The sequence below is a fragment of the Meleagris gallopavo genome, chromosome 1, assembly GCF_905368555.1.
Source record: "Meleagris gallopavo chromosome 1, MGAL_WU_HG_1.1, whole genome shotgun sequence".
In the NCBI taxonomy this organism is placed as follows: domain Eukaryota; kingdom Metazoa; phylum Chordata; class Aves; order Galliformes; family Phasianidae; genus Meleagris; species Meleagris gallopavo.
Genome location: NC_139404.1, coordinates 74279111 through 74301358, shown reverse-complemented (window position 1 = coordinate 74301358; position 22248 = coordinate 74279111). Strand labels below are relative to the sequence as shown.

At 39.1% G+C, this 22248-nt stretch overlaps 1 protein-coding gene across 4 annotated transcripts; it reads left to right on the top strand.

Moving 5' to 3' along the window:
• The first annotated feature begins 269 nt into the window (after positions 1-269).
• Positions 270-13698, top strand: PARP11 (poly(ADP-ribose) polymerase family member 11). Of its 4 annotated transcripts, XM_010717092.4 has the most exons (10): positions 306-451; positions 2207-2375; positions 3173-3265; positions 3691-3819; positions 3911-4031; positions 4332-4407; positions 5835-5907; positions 5988-6118; positions 10782-10933; positions 12490-13698. In XM_010717092.4, the coding sequence occupies exons 3-10, from the start codon at positions 3248-3250 to the stop codon at positions 12801-12803; spliced, it is 1014 nt and encodes a 337-aa protein (XP_010715394.1). In that variant the 5' UTR covers positions 306-451; positions 2207-2375; positions 3173-3247; the 3' UTR covers positions 12804-13698. The 4 variants fall into 4 exon arrangements, with proteins under 4 accessions (XP_010715384.1, XP_010715394.1, XP_010715400.1 ...); XM_010717098.4 differs by lacking the exon at positions 3173-3265; XM_010717082.4 differs by lacking the exons at positions 2207-2375; positions 3173-3265 and having other exon boundaries at positions 270-451.
• The last annotated feature ends 8550 nt before the right edge of the window (positions 13699-22248 follow it).

Below are 22248 nucleotides of genomic sequence, written 5' to 3'. Positions count from 1 at the left end.
GAGCCATAATTAAAAGACTACCAAAGAACCTACTACTGACAAACCACTACCACATAGCTGCTCCACGGAGACCGGCCCACACAGCCGGTTCGCCAAGCCACAGCTTCACACAGCGCCTCTCACTACTCAGTCTCTTCGTGGCACGATACAAGATCAAACACAACCGCTCCCTTGCCTCTTACTTCAACCCTGCCCACTCCGCTAAAAATTTGCATACCAGGCCTCGCCTCTCTATGTGACGATCCGATATAGCGTTGCCAGTAACAACTGTTGTCCCTCCCTTTTCTTCTGCCATCGGTAACGGAAGCGTCTGGAGCGCAAGCAGTGACGTGACCTGCACTGCTACGCTTGGCCTGCTTCCTTCTCCCCCCGCCTCCTCCCCCAACACATACACTCCTCCCCATCTTCGGCCAACATGTGGGGAGCGAGTTCGGGGTGGGCGGCAGATGCGGTGAGTGCGCGCGGGAGGGGGACGAGGGAAATGGCCGCTCCTTTCCATATGCTCCTCACCCGCCTCCTGGCTACGCGCTGCCGTTTCCTGGCCGGCCCCGCCTCACTGCATCGTACCCGCCGCAGGCGTGGGGAGCGTCAGCGTTGCAACATCGGGGAAGAGGGGATGGTGGAATAGGACGCCATTTTCTCAATTTTTCGGGGGTACACGGGAGACAAATGAGGAGATAGTGGTGCCGTGTGTGGGTTAATGCTTTCCCCCTTTCAGCAGTGCCTCTCTGTACTATAACGGGAGAAATGGTGATATAGCTCCGGAGGTTATCACGTGTTGTTCTCTGTACTTGTGCTAATGCAGTTCTTCTTTCTCACTTCCACTTCCCCACCCTGTACTCTTATTTAATTATAAGTCAACCGATCACATACCATGTTTCCTAAGAAGCCACAGGCCATGGTGCATGTGTTCACATCGGGGCATTAGATAATGTTTGTAGGCAAAGCATCTTTCAACAATAAAGTATAATCGGCCAAAAGGACACCACAAGAAAGCAGCCCATCTAGATGCACCTTAAAACATGCTTATTCAAGCGTAAAAGAACTAATAGTTAAATTAGGTTAGCAGTAATAATAAAGCCATGCTAGTCATAGCACAATACACAAATGAGTTCTCTTTAGAAGGAGAATTTTGTTGTCAAAAGTAGTAGTGTTGCCTTCAGGATGTTAATGATAAATCTGGGACCATTTTTGAAGTTGATATTAATGGGAATCGACTTTTGTTAGAAATAGCATTGCTAATAAAATTTTCATTGCTGCATCTTTGATAGTTGACATCCTGTCATCTAGAAAGTCTGCTGATATATTTCTGCTCACGATGCACATGTTCATAATTTTTGGACAAAAAGTTACATGTGCCTTATAAATCGTGTATACATTGTGGTTAAACTCATTGGTAAGCCGAGTAATTTTCTTCAAGCATTTTGTATTTATATCATTTCTGAGAACAGTCCTCTTGTTGTGTTTATGGATTTGGGTCGTTCTTCCTTACTTAGAAGTATCTGGAATCTACTTGTTTACCCTGTACTTCCTGTCTAAAGGTAGTGCCTATGGTCTGAATTTTTAAAGTTGTGGGAATACTTCTGTCTTTATTCTGGAAGCTGTGTTCCTTCCAGATGCATAAAATTGTTTTGATGGGACATAAGTGAATATGTCTTCGCTGTTAATAACTTTTTTGAAAGCCAGTACTGATTTGAATGATTAAATTCAGGGCCCTGAACTAATGTTGGCATGTGGCTGTGATCTGACAGTTTTGGTAGGAACATGAGGAAACTAAAGTTTACCCAAAAAGCCTGAATTGCGTTCCTCTTAACAGTAAACATGTGTGTAGACTACAGTATATCCGCCTGTAGAAGAGAACAGGGCCAAATATTCATGTAATCAGAAGAATCAAGTTGAAGGTGAAAGTTGATCATCAAAAGATCTTGGCCAATTGTGCTTTAATACCAACTGAATGTAGGCTCTATGGCTTTGTATTGTTGTGAAGATTGGAACAGAGTGGTTTTCTTACTTTTACAAAGTATTTTTGCCACATAGCTGATGTACCTGTAGTATATTTTGCTTAAACTTGAGGTTGCTGTCCATATAGGTAGATTTGCATGCTTCCATTTGTACTAAAGTAGATTTGCTCATAAATTCTGCATATTAGAGACGTTGTGAGAAGATCTGTCTCTGATTCCCTTGGTATCTGTTTATGTTTTTATAGCCCTTTGAAGCTTATGACGATAAACAGTCATTCCTCATTTGAGATCCAGACTTCAGCTGTTTCTGTGAGGAGGTTTCTCGGATTGTTTCTGCAACAACCACAGAGCAAATAAGGCAGGGCAGTGCCAGCAGTTTTCTGCACTCAGCTCCTGCCTCAGCAGCACTGGCCGGTTGGTGCCTACTTGTAGATTCTAGTGTATGCGTTCTTCAGGTCGCTCTGTACCTTTTTCTGGGTTGAAGTGTTCAGGAAAAAAATAAACCATTCAGGATATTAACTGTACTTTATTTAACTTATTTGTATTAGAGTGCATTGTTAAGTTAAGTTGAGGAAACTGTTAGGAAGAGTCATGGTTAAGCAATTTGTCTGGATGAATTGCTAGTACTTTCTGGGAGGAGGTCATACTTCTTCCTCCAAAAGTTCCCCCAGTGCTTCATATTTTGATGTTTGGTGGGGGGCGGAAGGGGAGGTTCAAGGATGGAGCTAGTATGTTAAGCTATATACGTTATTAAAGTCAAGTACTTTCAGGGTTTTCAGGATTTTATTGTTGAATGAGGAAGGGAATTGGCTAGGATTATTCTAAAGGTATACTGGCATTGCTGTTGGTAGGCATGAACTTGCCTAGCTGCTTTTTAAACTCACATAAACTTGCAATATCCACAGCATGCTGTGGAAAGGAATATCATAGTTTGCCATCTCTCTTATGAAGAAGTTTCTCTTTAGATTGTTGTGAACTTAACACATGCAAACTTTGATGTATGTCTTTTCATGTAGAAAGAAAATGTCATCAGTTATTCTCTACTCAATTTTGCCATAATTTTATAGACCTGTGTTGTAACTTTTACCCTGTCCTTTTTTCCACTCATCCTGAAGAACCCTATGGTAGTAATAGTGTGTGTGAAAGCCTCTGTTTTATTCTGTGTGAACCACTGTACCAGAACAGAGTAATTTTGTTGTATCTTTTTTAAGTTAAGCAATGTTGAGGAGCAGTGCACCATGGACTCTAGTCTCTTATTTTTTTTGTAATATCTCTTAACATCCGGTATGATCTGTTTATGCCTGGTGAGTATCTAGTAGATGTTTTTGTCAAGCTATCATGTAACCCCAACACCTTATTCCTAAATAGTACCTTTGACCCCGTTGCATTATAAGAATAGCTTGTCATAAGGTTATCAGTATAAAATATAGCGCCTTTCTTTGATATGTTAAAGCATATAGCTCTCTTCTGGCTGGGCATGCTTATGGACATATGAGAAAGAGTTAGCTTTAAAAATGTTTAACTGACATAAGGGATAATACTGAATAAGTAGAAAATAGAGAAGTTTCCTCTGTAAAAGAGAAAGTACCCTAACCATGTTTTTTTTTATTTAAGAGTTGCAAATTCACTTTTTTATTATCATTCTTTTTTATTCTTTAATGTATTCCTCAAATAATGTACTTTTACAAAGAGTATCACAAAAAACTTTATATGCATGTGAATATTTCAGGAAATGTTTCAAAGAACATCTGAAGAACTCTTTCCAAAGATGGAAAGTTCAGTTGAAGAGATGGATACCTCTGATACTCAGTGGGGCTGGTTTTATTTGGCCGAGTGTGGTAAATGGCATATGTTTCAGGTAACTACAAAGTTATATTACTTGTGACTTCTATATAGCAAACAACCTATTGCTGAAAACATCTAAATGTACTTTCTCATTTATTTTGAAGACTGATTCAAATAGTCATTGCTCAGTTAGCAGTGAAGATATTGAAAGGAGCTTCAGAACAAACCCATATGGTTCTGTTTCTTTTACTACTGCAAAATTTAACTACACACTAGACTTTTCAGGTATGTATATTCATAGGGTTAACTTAAATAACAAAGATGTCAGATATACCACTTCATTTGGTTTGTGTAGTATTCACAATTTTTGTCAACTCTTATAAATAACCCTTAATACTGAGGCAAGTTTTTTTTTTATCTAAGATGTTGATTTATTAGTTACTGAAATAGGAACACCTTTCAAGCAGCTTTTGATGTTGTAATGTTGTTTGAAAAAAAAAAAAAAAAACACAACAGACTCTTAAATGTCCATTTGCTATGGATGAAGTCCAGAAACATTTATCCTAACTCTTGTTTTATGCTCAGAGATGAAGCAAACCAACCTCACTACCCTTAAACAACGTCCAATAAAGCGAGCTCCCTTTTCTATCAGTGCTTTCAGGTAAGCAAATAAAATGAAGCCTCCAGATTTTGATTTTAATCCTGATTTTGATTTTAATTCTGAGTTTTGCAAAGTAAAATGAAACAAAAATATGTTTTATGTGGACTGTCTATATTTATTTACTTTCTTTGTCAAACAGTTTGAAAATGTGAGAAAGCTAATCAAGTAAAAAAGGAAGAAATTTTAGAGGGAGAATAACAAAAGGTTTTATTTATTTATTTCTTTATTTATTGAGAAAATAAGGAAGAGTAGTAGTGGGAGAGGCAAGACATAATGAATACTGATATCCTTTTGCAAGCTGCTTAAATTTGTACCTGACTTTAGCTGTTGGATTCCCTTGCAGTAAATAACTGTTAAATGAGGAGTTGCTGACTGGAGAATTGGAGGAACAGCAGCAGAAAAAAATGGAGTAGTTTGTTCCAGTGTAACAATGACTTCCTAAATTAGTTAGAAGGAACATTGTGATGATGTAATGCTCTTCTAATGTAATCTGATAGTCAATAAAAATTAGCATAATGAGTGATAGTACTACAGATAAAATTGACCATCTCTAATGTGGGTTACTTTTTCCAAATATTTCTTAAACAAAATAATTCTGAATTATTATCTGGTTATATTTTTTAAAAGAACTTTGACATTTGTAATAAGAAATGTAGTAGCAATCCCTTAGCACTGGCATTTAGGATGGGCTGGGTTTTCTGTTGCTGTTGTTTGTTTTTTGAAGTGTCAGTTGTTTTTCACTGGGTGTTTGCTGAAGTGTACATGCAGTAATCTTGCAATTCAATTTTTTATGCGTATTGAAGAATTTCCTTTAATACTTCTGATACTTCAGTCAACATACTCTCTTTTCACATGCTGACACTATACTTCGAGATTGCTACATTTAGTGTCTATTTTCAGGCCTAAAGTCGCTACGTACATGCTTAAAATACTTTTTTTTTTTTTTTTCCTAATCTAATATAATTTTCTAGTATGTATATCTAAGACGATGACTTCAGATTACAGGCCCAGTGAAGGCCCAGTTTTCAGAGTCTTAGACTAGTTTTAATTCTTGATACATTGAAATGTTCAGGCTATATCTGCACTCATGTTTCTAGATTAGTGTTGCTCTCCTGATGTTGCAGATATCTCTGACTATTCCTTTTAATTTAACTTTGTATCTTTAGTTGGATAGATGATGTAATAACATTATTACCACTGTTTGTTTGTAATAAACTAAGCCATAATTTGAACACAAAGTAAGTTCTTTACCTTTGACCTTACCTGCTGACAACAGGCTTTTTCAGAATTAAACACTAAGTAGTTTTGTGTTAAGTGGTTGGGATTTTTGAGGGGGGGTGCATACTCTGTTGTTTGGAGAAAGAGTTCATAGGAAAATGCTTCTTGTCCTTGTTGTGATGTGCTCTTACCGTTTTTTTTATTTGAAGTTTCATCTGTGAAAATGAGTCCATCCCTATGCCTTCACACTGGGAGAATGTAAATCCTGAGGAGCCGTATCAGGTAAGAGTTGGTGCAAATTGGAAAACACGTAATGAAATAGTACATCATGTTGTAATTGTGCTAACTTCTTTTTTTTCCAGCTTATTCCTTTGCAAAAGAAAACAAATGAATACAATGAAGTTTCTAGTCTCTTTGGAAAAACAATGGATAGCCATCGAATAAAAAGAATAAAGAGAATACAAAATCTAGACTTGTGGGAGTTTTTTTGCAGGTGAGATTACTTTTAAAATGAACAGTCTTAGAATTGTTAACAGAACAAGGCATTCAGTAAAAAAATGTTTAATTACTTTTTTGTTATATAATTAAAATGTGTTACTTTTGTTATTATATAATTAAAATGTGTTAGTTTTATTATTTTTCTTTATTTGCTTATTTCTCAATCTCTGACAGTCTTGAAAGCAGAACTTTGAAGACTAACTTCTACAAGTGCAGAACTATAATGCAGTTGTATTAGTATTACATATATATGTAGCACAGATGAAAGTGATGCGCTACAATATGTTGAAATTCTGGGGGAAGATCTCCTTGAGAGCAGCCCTGTGGAGAAGGACTTGAGGGTTCTGGTGGACGAGAAGGTGGACATGAGCCAGCAGTGTGCGCTTGCAGCCTGGAAGGTCAACTGTATTCTGGGCTGCATTAAAAGCAGGGAGAGGGAGGGGATTGATCCACTCTACTCAGCTCTTGTAAGGCCCCATCTAGAGTACTATGTCCAGGCCTGGGGCCCCCAGTACAGGAAGGATGTGGAGTTCTTGCAGCGGATCCAGAGGAGGGCCACTAAGATGATTGGAGGGCTGGAGCATCTCTCCTATAAGGAAAGGTTGAAGGAACAGGGCTTGTTTAGCTTGGAAAAGAGAAGGCTCTGGGGAGACTTCCAGTACTTGAAGGCCTTGTTCTTGGAGACCTTCCAGTTCTTGAAGGGAGCATATAAACAGGAGAGAGAACGGCTGTTTCCTCTGTCATACACATAGCTGCACAATTGGCAGTTCTTTTTCCTCTGGTGGCTTGGGCATAGTGATCCAGGTCATTTGAGAAGCTTTTTTCTTGGATATCTTACTATCACAAGCATGAAGTACACAGTTGTAAAAACAAAAAAAACAAAAAAAAAAAAGAAGACATAAAAAAAAAAAAAAGACGTAAAAAATTAAGAGTGGTAGAGCCATTTACTTCTGTAGGTTAGCATTCCCTTCGTATGTTAACTTCAGGGCTTCTGGGGGGGGGACTGAAATTAATCATAACTTTAGCATAGGGAATCGAGCTCTGTCTTTATAGCCATATTAGAATTAATCATTCCAAGATTCAAAAAAATAATAATGATTGTGCTGCATTTGACACTGTATTCCTTCTCTTTAAGTAACTTTAATTTCTTGGAAAATATTGAGAAAGACATTTTTAGTATTTTTGTAGATAGTTTGATATGAACTAAACTTTTCCTTCATTGTGAAAAGGCAAAGGTGTTCCTATCTATGTAGAAATGTCAACTTCTCCCAAATAATGAGATGCCTAGGTTGTTTTTTAGTTTCATGTCTGATTTTAAGGATAGCAAGCATTTAAGCAGTAACTGATTGGTCAAGTGGTAAAGAATATGAGAAAATAGCAGCAGGTAGACTAATTAACCTATCAATATAATTTATCTGTATTGACAAGGATGGCACCAGTTTTTTTTGTAAGTCCTCCAAGTCAGAGTTTACTGTGTTCAAATGGAATGAGTGTTCAGAATATCCATGTGGTAGAGACCCACACTTTCTTGTAATAAAGTAAGGAGAGAAAAAAAGTAAGTTCTTTTTTTTCTTTACTGGCTTTTATGTGTTGAATTTTTAGTGGCCATTAGAATATTTGTGATTTGTCTAATTTCTCAACTTCATGAAACACAGGGCAGAGTTAAGTGTCCAATTAGCATGAATTCATGTCATTTCTTCAAATTTAAGTGCTACAAAAGCATTTTCTAGGTTATTTTCTTTTCCTCTTCATGTTGTGTTGGCCTGGAAGAACTAGAAGTAGTGAGTTCCCTCTCTACTACTTTCCTAGTTTCAAATTTTAATTATTAAGGCTGATCTGCTTGGCCTTATGATTTATCAGTCACCTTTCTACAAATAAGTTTCTGTAGATATATTTATACCATCTCAATACGCCAGTTTTTGAGGAAAGAGATAGCAACCAGACTTTAAATGTCCTCTGTGTCTCCAGTGTAGATGATAGGGGCAGGGATGGGGAGGTAGAGAGAGAACTTGTTTGCTTACATAAGGGACAGATTTAATTTGAAGAACATTTACCGTGCTCATCAATCAGTGAGAGGAATCCATGGCTTAAGAACTTGGAAGGTATGAGTGCTATGCTAAGATGTTTTTAAAGTACAAAAATGACAATGAGAATTTGAATTTCATATGTGAGGAGTATTACATTAAGAGTTTTTACACCTCAGGTGTGTTGCTGTGGAACTATGAATCAAGATACTTTTTAGTACTTTTATCTTTATAAAAGTATACGGACGAAAGTGCATTTTAAAACATTTTTCCTTTATGGCAAAAATATGTAATAAAGCGTAATAAAGATTGCTAAAATATGTGTATGCAATTGAGGTCTAAGTGCTTTTCTTGTCCCTCCATTTGAGAGGTAAAATACAGCTTTTTGTATGTTAGTGTTCTGCCATTTGGACTATATGGGCTTACACTGGTGTGAAGAAATTATTATGTTACAAAAAAGCGGGTGTTACAGCATTTGAAATTCACTAAAAATTCTTCTGGTGTCTCATGAGGGATTGCAAAAATAACAGAGGATGAATCTTAATCTAGCATATGTAGGTTTATGCATCTTGGTTTGGAATTGTAGAGGAGCAGAGCAAGTAGCAAAGGATGTTTGGTCAGTGAGATTGTTGCCCTCGTATAGAAACAGCCTGTGTGCTGGCGTGTATACAAGCAGCATGTTACTAGGTATTTAGTTTTGTTTTAGGTTTCTCCTTTATTGAGTGGATTGGCTGTATGAGAGCCTGCTTGCGTGGTGGATCAGATTAATTTTGTTTTGCTGGATTAGTTTTTCTCTGCTGGTGAAAAGTGCTAAGATGATTTTTTAGAGTGGCCAAACTCTTAGAGATAGAACTGAGTTCTGTTTCAAATCAACAAAAAAAAATTTGCTGTGGCTTTTCTGCACTCTGTAGAACCAGTTTTATCCAGTCCCCTCTGGATATTCTACTATGAGAAAGATTTGCTACTTACATTTGTATTTCTGAGAAAGTATTTTCTTTATCTGATCAGGTCTGTGTTTAAATACGACCATTGCTTAAATGGTTTTATTTGCAATATCATCAAAACATATTTGTCTGTTTTAATAGCTACTGTATTATCGGATTTTAAATTATGAAGTCAACCGGTTGGAGATGTGAAGAAAATGTTAGAAAATGCTTTTGGACAATTGATTATTCATGTTTTTCTTGGAACAAATGTGTTCTATTTAATCAGAAGTTGAAGCTGCCTTTTTACTTTGTTAGAAATCACTAGCCAGCAGCAGAGGGAGACTGACTGAAAAACATTCAAATATTCACCGGTGGTAGCCCATAGCTCAGAAGTATTGCTTCACACAGGTGTTTTTCATAAGATAGAAGGAATCTTGACTCCTTCATTTTGTCAGTATGTTTACAGAGTGGAACTTGAGTGACTGGGACCTCTCTGCCTCTGACATAAAATGCCACAAATTAGATTATTTGTGAAAGCTCCCAGATGCTTTTGTCTTTATACTGATGTTCTTCGGATTTGGAAAACAGTTATAAAATAATAATAATTTTTTAAAAGTTGTAAAGACACTTTTTAGCTAGGTACTTCGCACTAAATAAAAATATGAAAGCTTAAAAATAAGACAATTTAAACATATTTTTAAGCAAAGTAGTGCAAGATGTCAATTCCTTTGAAATGTATTTATTAATAAATCATAAATAATTGCAATATGATGCCTTTAATATGGTGACAAATCTTTGCCGCCTCTCTCTCTCTCTGGACTTGGTTGATAGGAGATTGATGTATCTAAGCTGTAGGCCCTGAGAATGCCTCCCCAGATCATGTCTGTGCTACAGTTATAATCAGATTGCTATATCTGATAAACCTGTATCTGCTTTTTTTCTTTTTTCTTTTTTTTCTTTTTTTTCTTTTTTTTTTCTCCTGCAACCACTGTGGTTTTTATGCATAGAAAATTCAGGTACGTGGACAAGAACGAAGCTATGATACATCTTAGTTTTGTACGTGAACCATGGCTTTCTGCCCATAAGACTGTAATATAGGTTCCTCTGTTGTCCTGGATTTTTTTGTTTTGTTTTGTTTTGTTTTTTTTCCCCTCTTCTCTCCAAAATTCTTTAATGGTATAGCACAAGACTTGGCTCTTTCAGAAAGTGTGTGAACCATAAATTCAGAAAACCATGGTGATGTTGGTAATTTTGCGTAAACATTTAGATATTTTTATTTTTAATGGTTTTGTTATTTTACTGGGATAATTATAATCCACTAAGATTGTTATCCCTCTAACCATGCAGTTTATGCAGTTGAGGAGAACAAAAACAACAACAAAATAAAAGATTTTTTTTTTCCTGTGTGTATGTGCAGAAAATGACTGTACTGAAGCTATCACATAAATAAAATTGATAAATTTTTTTTAGAGGACCTTTTTTCCTAACCTTAGGTTGCTTCTGAAAATAGTCTGCAGCATCCAGACATGATTTCTAAACATGCCCCTTAAGAATTCTAATCCCTTTTAAAATATGAAATCTTATAGACACTTGCAAAAGTGAGATTTATGAAGTTTTAAGTCTGTCACCTCTCTGCAGTATTTTCAGAGTAGGAACTTAATTGGTTTTGTACAAATGCTTATAATACTGCATTGTATGTTCACTGCAGGAAGAAAGCTCAACTGAAGAAGAAAAGAGGTGTCACAACTATTAATGAGCAGATGTTATTTCATGGCACCAGTAATGAATTTGTAGAAGCAATATGTATTCATAACTTTGACTGGAGAATAAATGGGATGCATGCTGCTGTATATGGAAAAGGTAAATATTTTTTCACGTGTGGCAGTTTGGCAGTCTGAACTGTTCAACATTAAGTGTTCCTTATAGAATGTTCTTTGTGATGTACTCCCGTGTTTTTACAGAGACATTTAATATTGCTCTGCTTTTACATCAAGTAAAAGATGTAAATTAAGATAGAGATAAATTAAGAAAGTAAGAATACAGTGAATAATGTAATCAGCATAACTGTTGGGTAGGACTTAGGAGTGGGGTGGATGAAGCGTGAACTGCAAAGCAGTGTAGTTCACAAGGAAAGTCTCCCTGCTAAAATGTTCACGTAAAATACTTGCTCATGTTCTGTAGGTTGCTTTGAAAGTAATGCTTCCTATTTATTTCCATACAAACTACAACGGATCCAAAGAGCACAATAACACAGTTTGATAGAGCACATTCTCCGCTACAAAACACTATTTTTCAACATTAGTCACCAGCCATGAACAAGAGCCTCCATACTGCGCTCATAAAAATTGGCACCAGTAGAGGTGACCTACTATTTCACAGCTGCTGTGACAATGTTGTTGATAGGAAAAACGCTGCCCATCCAGTCCATCTTTCATTGGCCCGAACAGAGGGAAGTAGGAAGGTGCCAAATCTGGACTATATGATGAGTATGGTAGGGTAGTCCAACCAAGTCTGGCAATGTGCAGCAAGCTCTTTAAACTAGTACGGGGCCTGGTGTTACCGTGTTGCAAGAGAAAGCTTGTATTCTTCTTTGGCCTGACTCTGGGAGTTGGAGTCTTCAACTTAGTCAGCATCGCGATGTAGTGGTCAGAGTTGATGGGTTCTGGGTCTAGTCTGGGTTCTAGGAAATCCAGAAGGATCCCCCCTTCCCTATTCCAAAAGACAGTCCACATCACTTTACCTGCTGAGGGCAGTGTCTTGAACTTTTTCTTCAATGGGGAATTTGCATGTCATCACTCCATGTACTGCTGTTTTGACTCCTGCGCGCAGTGGTGATACCATGTCTCATGACACCAGTAATGATGCGATCCAGGATCACCTTTAGCCTCGTTCCATAGGTCTCGACAAACTTGCACATGGTATCCAAGGCCATTTGCAACTTGGCCTGTCTTAAACTTTGCTGCCACCACTGCTGAAATGCACCACTCACTGCTTCGCTTTGCTAACATCCACTGTTTGGTCTCCAATAAATATTCAGTAAGCATCAAAAAATGTCGGTGGGTGCAGTGTTTTTTCTATGTGGAGGAATTCGATGACACACCTTTGCTTCATACACACTTCCTTGTCAGTCACCATTTTGTCAGACTGCCCTCTGCATCCATTTGTCACGTGACAATAGAATTTAACAGAATATTGGTGAGAATTTTCAATTTCTAATGTCATACCATCAGCATAGATTCATACCTCTGACATTGCTGGCCAACATACGATTGGATTATCATGATGTCAGAAAAAGTCATTGGATTACTAATAAATAGAAAAGAACAGACTTTTTCATCATCCTGGTACCTACCTGTTCATTAGAAGTTAACCTACCATGATAAGAATATAATAAGAATTTGCTTTTTATTTGAAAGGGACCTACTTTGCAAGAGATGCATCATATTCCAGTCGTTTCTGCAAAGAGGATATGAAGCATGGAGATACTTTCCAAATTCATGGTGTGAATCTGCAGCCTCATCTGCACAAACCAGATAAAGTCATGTTTCTTGCTCGTGTATTAACTGGCGACTATATCAATGGTGATTCAAAATACATGAGGCCTCCTTCAAGAGATGGAAGTTTTGTGAACTTGTATGACAGCTGTGTGGATAATACTTGGAACCCAAAGATATTTGTTATCTTTGACGCCAACCAAATCTATCCTGAGTACTTAATAGAATTCTGTTAAGTTTAATGAAGCTGAACTGAATATTTGTGTCTTCTTGGTACTTTTTTTTCCTTTCACAAAAACAACAACATGAAAGCCCAAACTGTGAAAGGACAGAGGTGAAAGAAAAGCTAGCGTACGTTTATGAAGCTGTTAAACATTTAAGAGGGATTGTCCATCTGCTTTTAAAAATTTGTAAACAAACTTCACTAATGCCTTTTTACAATGTAAGGGAGTATTACGAGTCTGAAATTGCTTAGTGAGTGCATCAGTAAGTTTCTGTTCAAAGACAAGACTTAGGTTCTGAGTTCTTGAAAATATGTTGCAAGTAGTTATTTGTGTGGTAGTAACATGCTTGTAATACTGTGGCTCTGTGATTAAACAAACCTTTTATAAAGATTGTTTGTAGGACTTAAAGCCAAACCTGGATGACTCCTCCTATGTGTGTGTATGTGTGTTTTGTAGTGCACATTTCAAGATGTACAGGACCCAATGATCAGCAAAGCTGCTACATTTAGCTTGAAGGTAAGCTTCAGTTATATCCTTGCTTGGTTACAAAACTCTTTCACTACAATTTCAAGCTTGCTTTTGACAAAAATGATGCCCTAGGGCTCTTGTGGTTGGTAGCTGTTCAGTGCTGGGATGTCATCACAGCCATATACCTTTCTGAGTTCTTGCTCTGTATTTTTGCCACGTCGTTGTAGTATGTATGTGCATGCACGTATTTGCATGCAGATTACATAGTCTTGTCTGATCACTGTTTAAGAAGCACTCAGTGCTGGTTTACTTGCTGTTACCCAAGATGGCATAGGTTAACTTCACTGCGAATAACACAAAGTTAAACCAACAATGAAAATTTTCAAAAGATGTCATCCTTTCGTTTTTTAACACCTCAATAAAAAAGGTTTTAATAACATATGTTTAAATAGGTTTTCCTAATTTGTGTAGTTGTAAAATTAAGGAGTGTTTTTGACAAGAAGAACAGAAGAAACTATGTGTGAGTAAACAGCATGTGTAAGTATCCAAACACATGAATAAGAGCTTGAAGAAGGGAGCTGTTACTATGATATGTACTAAAATCTTAGCTGATTTGCCATAAAATTGTATTCCTAGTGACTTTATTTGCTAAGAGACATAATGAGGAACACAAGGGACGATAATGCAATGTGAAAGTGGAAAAGCGGCTAGGAACCATTCATGAGTCTGATTGGAGAAGAGCCTGCATGCATGGTTAACGAGTGTTTGTGGAATGTTTAGTTGACGTGTAAAGGGATGTGGGAGAGTTAAAAGAGAAAACCTGTGAATGTATATAAGGGATGTTAAAACCTGTAATATATTATTTGGATCATTCACAGCTGAGTCTGTGCCGCAGATGCTGCACCTACATACATACATGTATATATTTGTATATATACATCCTCTTCCCCACTTCACTTTAAGCAATAGATGTTCCTTGTATTTGTGTATGATTCCAGATTTTATGGCATGTTGCTAGTTGACAAGATCAGCTTTAAAGAACATTTTCACATCTCTTGAAATATTCTCCTCCTAAAGTCATCACTAAAACTGTAACTTGTGAATAAAAATGAAAATATTTTATTTGCCCAAAACCCAACAAAATTTTATCTTGGAATTTAAAGTCTATTCTCTACTTTTAATTTTGTCACAGGATGTTACATCTTTATCCTAAATTAAAGAATTTGGATGTACAAATTAATTATCATCCTCAAATATAAATTAATTTTTAATGAAAACATTTTTAGTGGAAAACTTCATTCTTTTTTGCAAGTGATCTCTGTGGACAAAGCTAATGTACTAGAGACCTGAGAGACATCTACAAGTGTCTCTTTAGCTATTTGGTGTTTTGCTTGCATTTGGCTTGCAAGAATTCTTGCTTTCAAAACGGTCAGAATTTCTAGAATTACAAAGCTTGCTCTGGAAAACTACCTTCAAACAACTGATGTCAGGGAGATACATTGTATGGGACAGGGCCACGTGAGTGAAGCATGTAAATGTTTCACTTGCTCATCTACTGCTTTTCTATTACAAGAACCAATGATATGATAAAATACCATGTTATCCTATATGTTTTATAAGATAACCTTCACATTATCTGTTCTGCAAAGCTCAGTTCCAAAGTCTAAAGTCTGGGAAACACATACGAACAAATCCACTTTTCTGTATTTGATTAACAGGTTTCACGTACTTCATCTTTAAAAAACCAAAACAAAACAAAAACGTCATCGCTAATTTCCAGTTAAAATACAACTCCCAGCTAGTAGAAAATTTTTCTTGCATTTTTGGCAAAATCCCTGCCTCCACTTACGCTGCACTTTAACTAACAGAAGTTCCTCAGCAAGATCAACTATCTTGATGTTCCTTCTGTGAGACTAAGGAATGAGATGAGTTGTATGAGGGGAAAGCAGCTACAACATGACTGCGGATAAGCAGAGTATCTTCCTGTGTGGTTCTTTGGAGGTCAGAGGCCCTTCAAGGGTGAACATGTGGCCACAACTCAGCAGTGTGGTGACTTTCCACCATCTAACATGTATAGGTACTTCTATTTGGCAAAAATAAGATATCCAAGCAAATGGAATTCTGGAACATAAGAGCAAACACAGGATACCGGGAAATAGCAGAAGAGCATGAAAAGGAATTCAAATAAATACTAGACTGAGACTTGGTACAAGTCTGGCAGTGACCATGTGAAGCAGACTGCACAAAATTCTGAGTAAGTTATCCTATGCCTTGTTCATCTGACTTTGTGCTGGTTCAACTTATTATCTCTAGGAATAAAAAATAAATCATTTCTAGACTGGAACCTCTAGGGCTGATCTGTATTGATCTTTGTCTTGACAGACCTCTGAAGTCTTTAACTGAGTTTTAGTTTCTCCATAAGGGCATTTTTGTTGCTTTTGTATGGATGAGTCATGGGTGATGGAATCAATAATCTTTTTACGTTAGGCTTAGCTTAAACAGATTAAATTTTCACTTTTAATTAGAGAAACAGAACTCTAAAGCTATATTACCCCCTCTTTATGTGTAGAATTATACAATTAAATATTCTGCAAATCAGCAATGGCAAGAGAATGTAGGCAGAGCTTCATAATCTTAACCTCTCCATATGGCCACCATTTACCCATCTACAAAAACATGGCAACAAAGAGATCTGTTAGAAGCAGCATATGCATCCTGTGGGCTGAAGAAACTACAGTAAAGCTTGTGGAGTAATGCTGTTTGGTACGTTAACTTCTACTACTTCCTCCACTGTTCTCTTCTAGTCTGTCACTAGACAGAAGCATAAGTGAGGAAAGTTGCCTCACAAGGAACCAAATATGTCCTTCATTTTATCAGCAGTGAACTTAAGTTTCCAAGAGACAGCTGGCCAGGAGGCTGTTAACTATTAATTGTCCCAAATTTCTTTGCTACTTAATTCATTCACAGGAATGCATCCATTATTTTTACTTGAAATACTGACTTTTGATTTCTTTTTTTGACGTCAAGACAGATCAGAATCGCTATAGAGAAAGCTAAAATGTATTTCTCACTCTTTCTGATGTAGCAATTACCACCTTCTTTTTTGAGCTCTACAGTACTGATGGCCCTAATTATAAATTTGGGTAACAAATACCTGAGTCCTTAGGACATTCTCAGACAACCAGTAAACTTTTACCAGTGCATCAGAATTATTAATACCACCCATTTAAAAGAAAAATGATACTAACCTGCAAACTACTGTTGAAAACCACAACATTGCAAATAAGAAAATAGAAAAGAATGTTAAATCAGTCAAAATACTATGAAGGAAACTATCATTCATGATGAAAAATGGTGAAAGTTCCAGAGGGATCTGATCATTATTCCAGTTGTGGCACTATTTGAGTTTCATTACACATGGTCGAAATCTGTTGTATTGGTAAAAATAATAGCATCTTGGTAGAAGTAAGTATCCTCTTTGCCATTTACAGATTTACAGTCATCATAGGCATTCAGTAAGAAGACAGAGACAGAAAAACTGATTCACATACCACACTAGATATAAAGCAGTGTCAGACTGTATCGAACTACTATATTGAAATGAAAAAATCATTTTTACAACCATCACTAGCCGCACTATGTCTTAACTAAGTACTTAGTGTGCCCGTTCCCACCGTGAAGACAGTCAACAGGCACAACTTCAATTATCTTTTGTATTTTCAATGAAGCATACTCTGAAAATCAACTAGGTAGTTCTAGAAGTAAATAGGATATTAAGTGATTTTGCTGTGACACCGTTCATCTGCCTTTAGTACGTGAGGACAGCAGAAGAGCAATGATAAAGAGTATCGATGTCATCATCTATGTTATTGATGAAGATGTTGAAGCGCACCAATCCCAAGACTGACCTCTGAGTGGCACCAGCCTCCACCCTGACACAGAACCATTAATCACAACCCTTTGGCTGCATCCAGCCAACTAATTCCTAATTGTGAGAGGTAGATTGTGTTTTTGCTGTGGAAATTTCTAGTATTTCTGTATGTAGCATAGGATAAGCTGCCTTTCACAAAGCAAGTTGCTGAACAGAGTGAAGTTGAGACTGGGGCGTTCCAACCTAGGTAAAATTGACACAGGGTCTAGGTAAGGTAATTATATAGGGTAGGGGAGAGTCTGGTACAGGAAAGAACTCGTGTGCAGATTGTTGAAAATATTGTTCTCCTATCACTGTAAAAGGTACAGAACATACCCAAAGACAATGGGTTGGTAACAGACATTGTATGGAAGTGTAACATAGCTATGGAAGTGTAACATAGCAGCAGCATCGGAAGATTGTGAGCCTGAGACACTCAACCAATGAGTGCCAGGAGAAGCTTTACCTGCATTGGACCCAGGATATATAACTGAATGGATTTCACTGACTAGTTGTGCAATTTCTCCCTTGTCAGTACGGGGTTTGCACCCATTATTGCAGTAAGGAATAAATTGCTCTCCAGAGAGATCTGCCTGATCTTAGAAATTTTTTATCTTGAGCGTGTTTCTCACATAATCCATCGAACAGTCCATCCTTCAACTCCACACCTCTCCAATTTAGGGAGAAGGATGTGTTGAGGGACCATGTCAAAGGCCTTGCAGAAGTCCAGGTAGATGACATCCGTCATCTTCCCCCCAGTCACCGAAGCCAACACTCCATCAGAAAGCCACCAGATTGGTCAGGCACACTCTGCCCCTAGTGAAGCCGTGCTGGCTGTCTTGAATCACCTCCTTATTTCGTCTCTGCCTTATCATAGCTTCTAGGATGATCTGCTCCATGATCTTCCCAGGCATAGAGGTGAGGCTCACCAGCCTGTAGTTCCCCAGGTCTTCCTTTCTCCCTTTCTTAAAAATGGGAGTAATGTTTCCCTTTTTCCAGTCACCGGGGACTTCACTGGACATCTGACATGTGAACACATGAAGCTGTCATTCCAAATGCTAGTTTCTCATCCCATGTTGCTAAAGTCTGTGCTGGGTCCGGTCTTGTTCAACATCTTCATCAATGACCTTGATGAGGGGATAGTGGCCACCCTCAGCAAGTTTGCTGATGATACAAAGTTGGGAGGATTGGCTGACACGCCTGAAGGCTGTGCTGCCATTCAGCGAGACCTGGACAGGCTGGAGAGCTGGGCAGTAAGAAACCGGATGAGGTTCAACAAAAGCAAGGATCTTACACCTAGGGAGGAATAATTGCATGCACCAATACAGGCTGGGGGATGAGCTGCTGGAGAGGAGCTCTGCAGAGAGGGACCTGGGCGTCCTGGTGGACGACAGGTTGGCCATGAGCCAGCAGTGTGCCCTCGTGGCCAAAAAGGCCAATGGCATTCTGGGGTGCATTAAAAAGAGTGTGTCCAGCAGGTCGAGGGAGGTAATCCTCCCCCTCTACTCTGCCCTGGTAAGGTCTCATCTGGAGTACTGTGTCCAGTTCTGGGCTCCCCAGTACAAAAAAGACAGGGATCTCTTGGAAAGAGTCCAAGTGGAGGGCCACACTTTCTGGAGGGCCACAAAGATGATGAAGGGCCTGGAGCATCTCCCCTATGAAGAAAGGCTAAGTGAACTGGGTCTATTTAGCCTTGAGAAAAGACGACTGAGAGGGGACCTGATCCAGGTTTATAAATATCTGAGGTATGGCGGCCATAGTGGTGAGGCCAGTCTCTTTTCAGTGGTACATGGAGACAGGATGAGGGGAAACAGACATAAGCTGCAGCATCGGAAGTTTTGCACGAATGTGTGTAAGAACTTCTTTACGGTGAGGGTGACGGAGCACTGGAACAGGCTGCCCAGGGGGGTTGTGGAGTCTCCTTCTCTGCAGATATTCAAGTCTCGCCTGGACTCCTACCTGTGTGACCTGGTGTAGGGAACCTGCTTTGGCAGGGGGGGTTGGTCTCGATGATCTCTAGAGGTCCCTTCCAACCCCTACAATTCTGTGAGTCTGTGATTCTGTAAAGTGCCTGCATTACATACACAGATGGAAATCAAGGCAAAATGGGCTTAAACAGTTTGCTCACATTCACGCCAGCAGGTATCGCAAAGGCAGAGCAGCACGCCTGTGGTTCTAATACTGATGTCTTCCCATGTGAGATCGTGTTGAAGGTTAATAAGAGTCTGGCAGGGGCTGGGAGTGTACAAAATACAGCATATCCAGAAATGCTCCTGTGCCACCTCAGCTTCACTGTCATCAGCAGAACTACCACCTCCCAGGTGAACAGACTAGGATGCTTCTCTCATGAGAGATTTTCCAAGCTTCCTCTCAGCAGACACTGCCCGTGCATATTGCAAGAGCTGCTGCCAACAAAGCATGCAGGTCCCCGCTCCGAGAAAAGTCAGAAACATGGACTGGCACTTAGGAACGGGAAATTCACTAATAGCAGCCTTCACTTGTGGGCAGCCCTGAACATGCCAGTCTCTGACCAGATTGCCAAGTCTGCAAAAGCAATGGTCTCTTGCAAACAGCCTGTCATGGGAAGCAAAGATTTCAACAGACAGCCCACTGTGGAAGAGCAGGGCACTGTTGATTCATCTGTGCTCTTCAGGGAAGGGTGAATCAGTTGTTGATGCATTTTCAACAGCTGCATTGTTAGAGGAATGATCTGGCTCTTCTCTTCTGACACTTTAAGCCCATTATACGTTCCCCCTTGCCTCACCTCCTGCAAATTGCTGCAAGCACCCATGCCAAGGTGTAACACAAGTCTCATGTGCTAACCGATACAGTCCCACGCATGCATCATACAGTGAAAATAAGAGCACAGAAAGTTTGAAATAACTTTCAAATCTTTGTTCGGGCACAGATGACACAACTGAGTGACAAGAAGTTAAGCCCCGGGGCGCAACAGCAAGATTGTGCAGTCACCCCTGCCCACTGCTATATAAAATATAATGCTACAGTGTGTAAATCTCTATATTAGGGAGCAGGTTCTATGAGTACTGCTCTATCTCCCCTGTCCCCCACTCCTCCTCCCACTCCCCGAAATAAACTTATCTTTGTTCATATCCCTGCAAGATATCTTAACTACAGAAGAACTCTTCATGCATAGTGCTCATGATGTATTCTAATTCAGTACACATGCTAAAGCAAAGTGATGCAATTCATCCAGTTGTGTTTGACCTCAAAATGGATAGCTTCATGAGGTGAGAAATGATTAGACAATAATTCAAAAGGATAGCTGAAGAAAAAAAAAAAGCAGTATTCAAAGGCAGCCTGCTTCCAAAGCATCACTCTCTCAAAATTATCGATTTAGTAGTAATTATTTACCTAAATAAGTAATGATGTAGATATCAGTAGATATCACAATCTCAAAGGTGTGGAAGAACTGGAAAGTACACACTAAAGCATCATAGAATAGAATAATAGAATCACAGAATAGAATCACAGAATCATAGAATAACTCAGGTTGGAAAAGACCTTAAAGATCATCAAGTCCAACCATGACCTAACCATACTACCCTAACAACCCTCCACTAAATCATGTCCCTGAGCACCACATCCAAATGGATTTTAAACACATCCAGGGATGGTGACACAACCACCTCCCTGGGGAGCCAATTCTAGTGCGTAACAACCCTTTCTGGAAAGAAGTGTTTCATAATATCCAACCTAAACTTACCCTGGTGCAACTTGAGGCCTTTCCCCTCATCCTATCACCTCTCACAAGTGAGGAGAGATCAATCCCGCTCTCGCTGTAAGCACCTTTCCGATATTGGAAGAGAACAATAAGGTCTCCTGTCAGCCTCCTTTTCCCCAGACTGAACATCCCCAGTTCCTTCAGTTTCTCCTCATAGCGCATATTCTCTAAGCCCTTCACAAGGCTTCCTGCCCTTCTTTGGACCTGCCCCAGCACCTCTATGTTCTTTCTGTACTGAGGTGCTCAAAACTGAACACAGATCAAACCAGGAATTAATTGTTTACTCTTCACAATATAGAATCATAGAATGTCTTGGTTTGGAAATTCCTCTGCTGTGGGTAAGGTTGCTACCCCATAAACCAGATTGCCCCGGATCCCATCCAACCAGCCACTGAACACCTCCGGAGATGGGGCATCCACAACTTCTCTGGGCAACCTGTTCCTGTGCCTAACCACACTCTGAGGATACCGTTGGCTACCTGAGCCGCAGGTGCACACTGCTGGTTCATGTCAATCTCTTTATCCGCCAGAACCCCCAGGTCCTTTTCCACATGGCTGCTCTCAGTGAGTTCTTTTGCCAGCATGTACAAATATCTGGCATTGTCCTGCAGCACATTCCACTGGACCTTGTTGAAACACATGCCTTGCTTCACATGGGCAAACTTTTCAAGCTTTTTCAGATCCCTTTGGATAACATCCCGTCCTGCTGTTGTATCAACTGCACCACTCAGCTTAGTGCCATCCACAAACACACCGAGGGTGCACTCAATCCCAGTTATCCAGGTCACTGATTGCAACGGAATTCCTGGGTCACAGCCTGAACCAATACATGAGCATGTGAGTGCCTGCAGCAGGGGAAGCCTAGATCTCCTTGTCTCAGCAGTGCTTCCAGGAACACTTCTGCAGTCTGAGTCTGTGTGGAGTTTCCCCCCATCCCCCTTCCCTCCTCCTGCTACCTCACATATCAGAGATCGAAGTGGAGAAGACTGCACTCTTCAGCTCACCTTTTTTTCCAAACTGTTGCTGAGAGGAGTGAGTTAATTCCTCTTTCTTTGACATCTTGTCCTATTGTGCCTATATTTCAAATAAAGGCTCTGTCATAGCTTTAGTTTGCTTTATACCAATAAAGATGATGAAGAACACCAGTCCCAAGACAGACCACTCACAGACCACTGCGGTAAAGCACTCATCACCAGCCTCGAGCTGGATGTAGAGTCATCGACTCTCCAACCAGCCAAATCCTTATTGACTGAATAGTCCACCCTTGAAACCCATATCTCTCCAATTTAATAACTCATTATTTAATAACCCATGCTCTCACCTCCCATGTTTTCAGT

Coding starts and splice junctions, on each gene's coding strand:
- PARP11 (XM_010717082.4), top strand. CDS start 416: ATGTGGGGAGCGAGTTCGGGGTGGGCGGCAGATGCG. Junction 4,032..4,331: donor CTACACACTAGACTTTTCAG/GTATGTATATTC, acceptor TTTTATGCTCAG/AGATGAAGCAAACCAACCTC. Junction 6,119..10,781: donor TTGTGGGAGTTTTTTTGCAG/GTGAGATTACTT, acceptor TGTTCACTGCAG/GAAGAAAGCTCAACTGAAGA.